This window comes from Nerophis ophidion, linkage group LG01 (assembly GCF_033978795.1).
Source record: "Nerophis ophidion isolate RoL-2023_Sa linkage group LG01, RoL_Noph_v1.0, whole genome shotgun sequence".
Lineage (NCBI taxonomy): Eukaryota > Metazoa > Chordata > Actinopteri > Syngnathiformes > Syngnathidae > Nerophis > Nerophis ophidion.
Genome location: NC_084611.1, coordinates 47,501 through 58,853, shown reverse-complemented (window position 1 = coordinate 58,853; position 11,353 = coordinate 47,501). Strand labels below are relative to the sequence as shown.

The 11,353-nt window shown below is 44.1% G+C and overlaps 1 protein-coding gene across 1 annotated transcript in view; it reads right to left on the bottom strand.

Moving 5' to 3' along the window:
• Window positions 1-369: 369 nt before the first annotated feature.
• Window positions 370-11,353, bottom strand: part of LOC133562602 (neurotrypsin-like) — a gene marked incomplete at its 5' end in the record, with an annotated part of 45,674 nt that continues 34,690 nt past the window's right edge. Inside the window, 5 exons of the mRNA XM_061916633.1 lie at window positions 370-887; window positions 8,039-8,124; window positions 8,958-9,080; window positions 9,210-9,306; window positions 9,435-9,724. Of these exons, the coding sequence (XP_061772617.1) occupies window positions 556-887; window positions 8,039-8,124; window positions 8,958-9,080; window positions 9,210-9,306; window positions 9,435-9,724 (928 nt within the window). The remainder of the gene's footprint in view (window positions 888-8,038; window positions 8,125-8,957; window positions 9,081-9,209; window positions 9,307-9,434; window positions 9,725-11,353) is intronic.

Here is an 11,353-nt window from a genome sequence, read left to right as displayed (position 1 = left end):
CCGAGGTCACATTGTTATGGGAGACACACTGCATCCTATCAGTAAGATAAGAGTTAAACCAAGACAGGGCTAAGTCTGACATACCAATTCGTGTTTTGATAAGTTCTAATAAAATATTATGATCGACGGTATCGAAAGCAGCGCTAAGATCGAGGAGCAGCAACATAGATGACGCATCAGAATCCATCGTTAGCAATAGATCATTAGTCATTTAACCGATGTCCCACTGGGTGTCAGTTTTCCTTGCCCTTAGGATGTCGTGGTGGTTTGTGCAGCCCTTTGAGACACTAGTGATTTAGGGCTATATAAGTAAACATTGATTGATGATTGATTGATTGAAAGTAAAAATAAATGTAAAAAATAATAATATTTGACATGTTTTTAACACTTTAATGACCGAGGCCCTTTTAGGTCCCCGAGAACTTTAACGTTGAGCAAAATAAAGCGGAGCCCTGACGGTTACAATACATGTAATCTATTGGTTTTGGAAAATGACAAATATCCAAATGGAAAAAGTTAGGACACCCCGTGTGACACGCGAGCCGTCCAATCAGGTCAAGGCCGTCCATACTTGGCAGCGTGGCGTCCTATCACTTTGTGTATCCAGGAGCTGAAGGCGGACACTTTGGTATAAACGCCGGGCGACCGCTGCGTCCGGCAGGCGTGACCCCAGGAGGTGACCCCGTAAACCACCCAGCCCCCGCCCGGGCGCTCGCACACCAGAGGCCCGCCGCTGTCGCCGCGGCAACTGTCCACGCGCCGGTCCTCCTGGACGCTGCCGGCGCACAGCATGCGGCTGGTGAAGGCCGCCTGGAAGCGCTGCTGGCAGTGGCGGCGCGGCAGCAGGGAGAGCGCCGCCTGCTGGAGGGTCTTGGAGTACGCGCGGCCTGAGGAGAGGAGCGTGGTCATTAAAGCAACACGGGAAGTAAAGCTTTATCAATAGGAGACAATTGGATTGTTGACATATTTCATTGAAAGGTTGACAAATTGACCTTTGACCTCCTAGCACCCACCAATAGTAGTCTTGCTAGAGAGCAGAGATGTCCTAACTTCTTCCACTGAGGGCCGCACACTGAAAATGGGTTTTTCATTCTCTAACTAATACAATTGGTCTTTTTTGTTAACCCTTACTGATCCCCCCAGGTTTGGTCCCGGGGACCCCAAATGGTCCCAGTCATACATTTATTTTTATTTTTTTAAACTCCATCCATCCATCCATCATCTTCCGCTTATCCGAGGTCGGGTCGCGGGGGCAACAGCCTAAGCAGGGAAATCCAGACTTCCCTCTCCCCAGCCACTTCGTCTAGCTCTTCCCGGGGGATTCCGAGGCGTTCCCAGGCCAGCCGGGAGACATAGTCTTCCCAACGTGTCCTGGGTCTTCCCCGTGGCCTCCTACCGGTTGGACGTGCCCTAAACACCTCCCTAGGGAGGCGTTCGGGTGGCATCCTGACCAGATGCCCGAACCACCTCATCTGGCTCCTCTCGATGTGAAGGAGCAGCGGCTTTACTTTGAGTTCCTCCCGGATGGCAGAGCTTCTCACCCTATCTCTAAGGGAGAGACCCGCCACACGGCGGAGGAAACTCATTTCGGCCGCTTGTACCCGTGATCTTATCCTTTCGGTCATGACCCAAAGCTCATGACCATAGGTGAGGATGGGAACGTAGATCGACCGGTAAATTGAGAGCTTTGCCTTCCGGCTCAGCTCCTTCTTCACCACAACGGACCGGTACAACGTCCGCATTACTGAAGACGCCGCACCGATCCGCCTGTTGATCTCACGATCCACTCTTCCCTCACTCGTGAACAAGACTCCTAGGTACTTGAACTCCTCCACTTGGGGCAGGGTCTCCTCCCCAACCCGGAGATGGCACTCCACCCTTTTCCGGGCGAGAACCATGGACTCGGACTTGGAGGTGCTGATTCTCATTCCGGTCGCTTCACACTCGGCTGCGAACCGATCCAGCGAGAGCTGAAGATCCCGGTCAGATGAAGCCATCAGGACCACTTCATCTGCAAAAAGCAGAGACCTAATCCTGCGGTTACCAAACCGGAACCCCTCAACGCCTTGACTGCGCCTAGAAATTCTGTCCATAAAAGTTATGAACAGAATCGGTGACAAAGGACAGTCTTGGCGGAGTCCAACCCTCACTGGAAATGTGTTCGACTTACTGCCAGCAATGCGGACCAAGCTCTGGCACTGATCATACAGGGAGCGGACCGCCACAATAAGACAGTCCGGTACCCCATACTCTCTGAGCACTCCCCACAGGACTCATACATACTAAAAAAATAATTTTTTTTTAAATCAAACACTAAACATCTAGATCAAGTAAATCTGTAGTCTTCTGTTTGCTAGCAAGGTTCCAAATGTCAATGCAAGGATCTGCTGATGCGGCCCCAGTTTGCCTACACAACAGGAGTGTTTTTACAAATGTGACCAATGTGGTAAATTAATCCGGCCCCTGGCCCCTGGCCCGTGGCCCCTGGCCCTTGACTCTGACATGTGTGCAATATTCCAGGACATTTTGGAAACTCTACAATAAAAGCTTCATTAAAAAAAAAATCATTTTAAAACATGGACAGCGCTTCATATTTTTTGCTCACTATTTGTCTCTGCCACAGAGTGCACATGCGTCATGGCCAATTATGCAAATGAGATGATGACATCACCTGCGTGCCACACACAGGAGGACTGCAACCTTCAGCTTTTAGGAGATAAAGTGGCCAAGTATAAAAACAAGCTGTCATTTTCCAATGGAAGAAACTGCTGTTGTAAATGTGTCCACTAGATGTCGCCATAGCAACGCTGTGTATAATGTGGATTGTGACGTCATTGCCTCCATGTTGCTGCTTATGGTTCTACTCAAATAAAAGTACATTTCCTGTTGTACTCATGACTGGGGACACATTTTGTGGGCGCACAAAAATATGTTAAAGTATTATGAATCCCCTTCTAACTTCATGTTTGAGTCATGAAATGAGCCCAAATTCACAAGTTGTGTTGTAGATGTTGAGGGGGAAAAAAAATGTAAACTACATTAATAACATCCTGTAATTTGATATTAATATCATGATTAATTTTATCTTGTGATAGAATAAAAATGAACACCAATGAGAGCCTTTTAAAAACTCTGCCAGGCGCAGTTCCAACTACTTGAGCGAGGAACATTATCACATTTATTCACAAATTATGAATAACGACAAATGAAGATGGAATACTTTTAACCGCGTCAAAAAACATGACATGTACATTTTCAGAATGTGCTTGGTCTATTTTTAAACGAGGGAAACAATCAATAGTTGTCTTTCTCTTTGAGTTATTGTGCCATTATTTTAATTAGTAGCTTTTCCTCCACGTGAGCTCAAATGAGTTTGACACCCCTGATTTAGCAAGTATGAATAACGACAAATGAAGTTGAATCTAAATAAAAGATAGATCTGTGTGTGGACTGGAGCCTGCAGAGCCTCAGACTGGAAGTCTCTCCAGAGAGTGGTGAGGACGGCAGAGAAGATCATCAGTATTCCTCTTCCTCCTATCCGGGAAATCGCAAAAAGCCGCCGCCTGACCAGGGCTCAGAAAATCTATCCAGACACTAAAGGACTGCTGGACTCTAGAAGGAGGTTCTGTAACAGAAGCTCCAGGTTGTGTAACAGCTTCTTCCCTCGGGCCGCATCATAATAATTCCCTCACAGGAATATAAAGACAATAGAACATAAACCTGCAATATATTTGGTCATCTATTTTTTTTATATCTGCACCATATTGCTCTTTTATCCTGCACTTCAAGGAGCTAATGCGACAAAATGTTGTTCTTATCTGTACTGTAAAGTTCAAATTTGAATGAGAATAAAAGGAAGTCTAAGTCTAAGACTAAGTCTAAGTCTACACTAAGCCAGATAACCCCTTGAAGGAATAATTATTTAGCCTAAGCCCCATTTCAGCCTCACTAAACCAGCGGTTTTGTTGAATCTGGGCTCTCAGCTTCGTATGGACTTATTGATCCTTTACAAACTGACTTCGGAGAGGAAGTGACGCCAGAAAGGCCACGCCCCACACAGGAAGTGACGTCAGAAAGACCGCGCCCCCACAGGAAGTGATGTCAGAAAGAAGGTGCCACAGCCAGCTTCACAACTAAGCAGTTTTCTTAACTCGGAGCTAACTACTGGAAGTATGGAGGCGAGTCATCCAGACATGTTGTGTTTGTCCTTCTTCTACACGTACACACACTTGTGGAAATCACACATGAATACATGTTGTGTTTGTCCTTCTTCTACACGTACACACACTTGTGGAAATCACACATGAATACATGTTGTGTTTGTCCTTCTTCTACACGTACACACACTTGTGGAAATCACACATGAATACATGTTGTGTTTGTCCTTCTTCTACACGTACACACACTTGTGGAAATCACACATGAATACATGTTGTGTTTGTCCTTCTTCTACACGTACACACACTTGTGGAAATCACACATGAATACATGTTGTGTTTGTCCTTCTTCTACACGTACACACACTTGTGGAAATCACACAAGAATACATGTTGTGTTTGTCCTTCTTCTACACGTACACACACTTGTGGAAATCACACATGAATACATGTTGTGTTTGTCCTTCTTCTACACGTACACACACTTGTGGAAATCACACATGAATACATGTTGTGTTTGTCCTTCTTCTACACGTACACACACTTGTGGAAATCACACAACAATACATGTTGTGTTTGTCCTTCTTCTACACGTACACACACTTGTGGAAATCACACATGAATACATGTTGTGTTTGTCCTTCTTCTACACGTACACACACTTGTGGAAATCACACATGAATACATGTTGTGTTTGTCCTTCTTCTACACGTACACACACTTGTGGAAATCACACATGAATACATGTTGTGTTTGTCCTTCTTCTACACGTACACACACTTGTGGAAATCACACATGAATACATGTTGTGTTTGTCCTTCTTCTACACGTACACACACTTGTGGAAATCACACAAGAATACATGTTGTGTTTGTCCTTCTTCTACACGTACACACACTTGTGGAAATCACACAAGAATACATGTTGTGTTTGTCCTTCTTCTACACGTACACACACTTGTGGAAATCACACATGAATACATGTTGTGTTTGTCCTTCTTCTACACGTACACACACCTGTGGAAATCACACATGAATACATGTTGTGTTTGTCCTTCTTCTACACGTACACACACTTGTGGAAATCACACATGAATACATGTTGTGTTTGTCCTTCTACACGTACACACACTTGTGGAAATCACACAAGAATACATGTTGTGTTTGTCCTTCCTCTACACGTACACACACTTGTGGAAATCACACATGAATACATGTTGTGTTTGTCCTTCTACACGTACACACACTTGTGGAAATCACACATGAATACATGTTGTGTTTGTCCTTCTACACGTACACACACTTGTGGAAATCACACATGAATACATGTTGTGTTTGTCCTTCTACACGTACACACACTTGTGGAAATCACACATGAATACATGTTGTGTTTGTCCTTCTACACGTACACACACTTGTGGAAATCACACATGAATACATGTTGTGTTTGTCCTTCTACACGTACACACACTTGTGGAAATCACACATGAATACATGTTGTGTTTGTCCTTCTTCTACACGTACACACACTTGTGGAAATCACACATGAATACATGTTGTGTTTGTCCTTCTTCTACACGTACACACACTTGTGGAAATCACACATGAATACATGTTGTGTTTGTCCTTCTTCTACACGTACACACACTTGTGGAAATCACACATGAATACATGTTGTGTTTGTCCTTCTTCTACACGTACACACACTTGTGGAAATCACACATGAATACATGTTGTGTTTGTCCTTCTTCTACACGTACACACACTTGTGGAAATCACACATGAATACATGTTGTGTTTGTCCTTCTTCTACACGTACACACACTTGTGGAAATCACACATGAATACATGTTGTGTTTGTCCTTCTTTTACACGTACACACACTTGTGGAAATCACACATGAATACATGTTGTGTTTGTCCTTCTTCTACACGTACACACACTTGTGGAAATCACACATGAATACATGTTGTGTTTGTCCTTCTTCTACACGTACACACACCTGTGGAAATCACACATGAATACATGTTGTGTTTGTCCTTCTTCTACACGTACACACACTTGTGGAAATCACACATGAATACATGTTGTGTTTGTCCTTCTTCTACACGTACACACACTTGTGGAAATCACACATGAATACATGTTGTGTTTGTCCTTCTACACGTACACACACTTGTGGAAATCACACATGAATACATGTTGTGTTTGTCCTTCTTCTACACGTACACACACTTGTGGAAATCACACATGAATACATGTTGTGTTTGTCCTTCTTCTACACGTACACACACTTGTGGAAATCACACATGAATACATGTTGTGTTTCTCCTTCTTCTACACGTACACACACTTGTGGAAATCACACATGAATACATGTTGTGTTTGTCCTTCGTCTACACGTACACACACTTGTGGAAATCACACATGAATACATGTTGTGTTTGTCCTTCTTCTACACGTACACACACTTGTGGAAATCACACATGAATACATGTTGTGTTTGTCCTTCTTCTACACGTACACACACTTGTGGAAATCACACATGAATACATGTTGTGTTTGTCCTTCTTCTACACGTACACACACTTGTGGAAATCACACATGAATACATGTTGTGTTTGTCCTTCTTCTACACGTACACACACTTGTGGAAATCACACATGAATACCTGTTGTGTTTGTCCTTCTACACGTACACACACTTGTGGAAATCACACATGAATACATGTTGTGTTTGTCCTTCTTCTACACGTACACACACTTGTGGAAATCACACAAGAATACATGTTGTGTTTGTCCTTCTTCTACACGTACACACACTTGTGGAAATCACACATGAATACATGTTGTGTTTGTCCTTCTTCTACACGTACACACACTTGTGGAAATCACACATGAATACATGTTGTGTTTGTCCTTCTTCTACACGTACACACACTTGTGGAAATCACACAAGAATACATGTTGTGTTTGTCCTTCTTTTACACGTACACACACTTGTGGAAATCACACATGAATACATGTTGTGTTTGTCCTTCTTCTACACGTACACACACTTGTGGAAATCACACATGAATACATGTTGTGTTTGTCCTTCTTCTACACGTACACACACCTGTGGAAATCACACATGAATACATGTTGTGTTTGTCCTTCTTCTACACGTACACACACTTGTGGAAATCACACATGAATACATGTTGTGTTTGTCCTTCTTCTACACGTACACACACTTGTGGAAATCACACATGAATACATGTTGTGTTTGTCCTTCTTCTACACGTACACACACTTGTGGAAATCACACATGAATACATGTTGTGTTTGTCCTTCTTCTACATGTACACACACCTGTGGAAATCACACATGAATACATGTTGTGTTTGTCCTTCTTCTACACGTACACACACTTGTGGAAATCACACATGAATACATGTTGTGTTTGTCCTTCTTCTACACGTACACACACTTGTGGAAATCACACATGAATACATGTTGTGTTTGTCCTTCTTCTACACGTACACACACTTGTGGAAATCACACATGAATACCTTCAGAGAAAGCCATTGCAGCTATTTGGGATACAACACTTCTCAGACGCCAAGACAACTTTCCAATGTCCAGGTCAGCTGGGATTCTACTTAGTGAAAAACTTGCTCCATTTGTTGAAGGAGAGACAACGAGAATGCGGGCTCCCGTGGATGTGATTAAAAAGGTAGCGTGTCCTTTGTATTACCTGGCTGTCGAGAGAAGACGACGGAAAACATCGAATGTATTTGGTGTGGCAAAGCAGACTGTATCAGTTATTGTCCGCCATGTATGTCACGGACTCGAGGTCTAGGTCCAGAGTACATCAAGTTGATGTTGCTGTGAGTCTCACCTGTGTCGCCCCAGCCGCTGATGTGACAGTTGTGATGTTTGATGTTGCTGTGAGTCTCACCTGTGTCGCCCCAGCCGCTGATGTGACTGACAGTTGTGATGTTTGATGTTGCTGTGAGTCTCACCTGTGTCGCCCCAGCCGCTGATGTGACTGACAGTTGTGATGTTTGATGTTGCTGTGAGTCTCACCTGTGTCGCCCCAGCCGCTGATGTGACTGACAGTTGTGATGTTTGATGTTGCTGTGAGTCTCACCTGTGTCGCCCCAGCCGCTGATGTGACTGACAGTTGTGATGTTTGATGTTGCTGTGAGTCTCACCTGTGTCGCCCCAGCCGCTGATGTGACTGACAGTTGTGATGTTTGATGTTGCTGTGAGTCTCACCTGTGTCGCCCCAGCCGCTGATGTGACTGACAGTTGTGATGTTTGATGTTGCTGTGAGTCTCACCTGTGTCGCCCCAGCCGCTGATGTGACTGACAGTTGTGATGTTTGATGTTGCTGTGAGTCTCACCTGTGTCGCCCCAGTCGCTGATGTGACTGACAGTTGTGATGTTTGATGTTGCTGTGAGTCTCACCTGTGTCGCCCCAGCCGCTGATGTGACTGACAGTTGTGATGTTTGATGTTGCTGTGAGTCTCACCTGTGTCGCCCCAGCCGCTGATGTGACTGACAGTTGTGATGTTTGATGTTGCTGTGAGTCTCACCTGTGTCGCCCCAGCCGCTGATGTGACTGACAGTTGTGATGTTTGATGTTGCTGTGAGTCTCACCTGTGTCGCCCCAGTCGCTGATGTGACTGACAGTTGTGATGTTTGATGTTGCTGTGAATCTCACCTGTGTCGCCCCAGTCGCTGATGTGACTGACAGTTGTGATGTTTGATGTTGCTGTGAGTCTCACCTGTGTCGCCCCAGCCGCTGATGTGACTGACAGTTGTGATGTTTGATGTTGCTGTGAGTCTCACCTGTGTCGCCCCAGCCGCTGATGTGACAGTTGTGATGTTTGATGTTGTTGTGAGTCTCACCTGTGTCGCCCCAGCCGCTGATGTGACTGACAGTTGTGATGTTTGATGTTGCTGTGAGTCTCACCTGTGTCGCCCCAGCCGCTGATGTGACTGACAGTTGTGATGTTTGATGTTGCTGTGAGTCTCACCTGTGTCGCCCCAGCCGCTGATGTGACTGACAGTTGTGATGTTTGATGTTGCTGTGAGTCTCACCTGTGTCGCCCCAGCCGCTGATGTGACAGTTGTGATGTTTGATGTTGCTGTGAGTCTCACCTGTGTCGCCCCAGCCGCTGATGTGACTGACAGTTGTGATGTTTGATGTTGCTGTGAGTCTCACCTGTGTCGCCCCAGCCGCTGATGTGACTGACAGTTGTGATGTTTGATGTTGCTGTGAGTCTCACCTGTGTCGCCCCAGCCGCTGATGTGACAGTTGCTGCCGCCTTTCAGCGCTCTCTCCTTCCTGAGGGGCAGACAGGCGGGCAGCACATGAGGGCTGAATGCCACGCACGCCCCCGCCGCCTCCGCCCGGACCGCCAGTCGCACCAACGCCAGGTCGTAGTCGCTGCTGGCGGAGCGGTAGTTGGGGTGGAGGACAATGTGATGGACGGCGTGCTCTTCCTCGTACTCCTCGGGGACCAGAGAGTGGTAGTCACCCACCCGCACTTTGTACTGCTTGCTGGCGTTGCCATACCTGCCCACAGAGAACAGGAAGTGGCCGTGGGCTGCAAATACTGACATGAGCAGTCCTTCTGATCACAGACATGATGACACACACTCAGTCTCTTCCACTTCTACCACAAGGAAAACTACAATTCTAATAAAGACCTCCGCCCGAGGTTAGGAATCCTTGCCATTGCTTCATCTTTCCATTAGTTGCTTTGCAAAAAGATCTCAAAATGTTATATTGTTTACCATCCATTCATAGGCCGATACAAATACACTGAGGGCTGCCACAAGTTAAAAAAAATATATATATAAATATATATATATATATGTCTTGATTGGATTATCCAGAGAATAGTGCTCGATAACGTGGTAGAGTGCAATATGTATGTGTGGAAAAAAATCACAAGACTACTTCATCTCTACAGAACTGTTTCATGAGGGGTTCCCTCAATCGAATCTCCTGATGATTGAGGGAACCCCTCATGAAACAGTTCTGTAGAGATGAAGTAGTCTTGTGATTTTTCCCACACCTACATATATATATATATATATATATACACATTTGTGTATGTGTGTTTGTATATATATATATATACATTTATGTATATATATATATATATATATATATATATATATATATATATATAATGTATGCATGTATATACATAAATGTATATGTATGTATATATGTATATACATACATATACATTCATGTATGTACAAACCCCGTTTCCATTTGAGTTGGGAAATGGTGTTAGATGTAAATATAAACAGAATACAATGATTTGCAAATCATTTTCAAGCCATATTCAGTTGAATATGCTACAAAGACGACATATTTGATGTTCAAACTCATAAACTTTATTCATTTAAAAAAATAATAATTAACTTAGAATTTCATGGCTGCAACACGTGCCAAAGTAGTTGGGAAAGGGCATGTTCACCACTGTGTTACATCACCTTTTCTTTTAACAACACTCAATAAACGTTTGGGAACTGAGGAAACTAATTGTTGAAGCTTTGAAAGTGGAATTCTTTCCCATTCTTGTTTTATGTAGAGCTTCAGTCCTTCAACAGTCCGGGGTCTCCACTGTCCTATTTTACGCTTCATAATGGTAAAATCCCTAAATTCCTTGCAATAGCTCGTTGAGAAATGTTGTTCTAAAACAGTTTGACAATTTGCTTACAAAGTGGTGACCCTCACCCCATCCTTGTTTGTGAATGACTTAGCATTTCATGGAAGCTGTTTCTATACCCAATCATGGCACCCACCTGTTCCCAATTAGCCCGCACACCTGTAGGATGTTCCAAATAAGTGTTTGATGAGCATTCTTCAACTTTATCAGTATTTATTGCCACCTTTCCCAACTTCTTTGTCACGTGTTGCTGGCATCAAATTCTAAAGTTAATGATTATTTGATAAAAATGTTTATCAGTTTGAACATCAAATATAATAAATTAAATAAATGGGTTGTACTTGTATAGCGCTTTTCAACCTTCAAGGTACTCAAAGCGCTTTGACACTACTTCCACATTCACACACACATTCACACACTGATGGAGGGAGCTGCCATGCAAGGCGCTAACCAGCACCCATCAGGAGCAAGGGTGACGTGTCTTGCTCAGGACACAACGGACGTGACGAGGTTGGTAC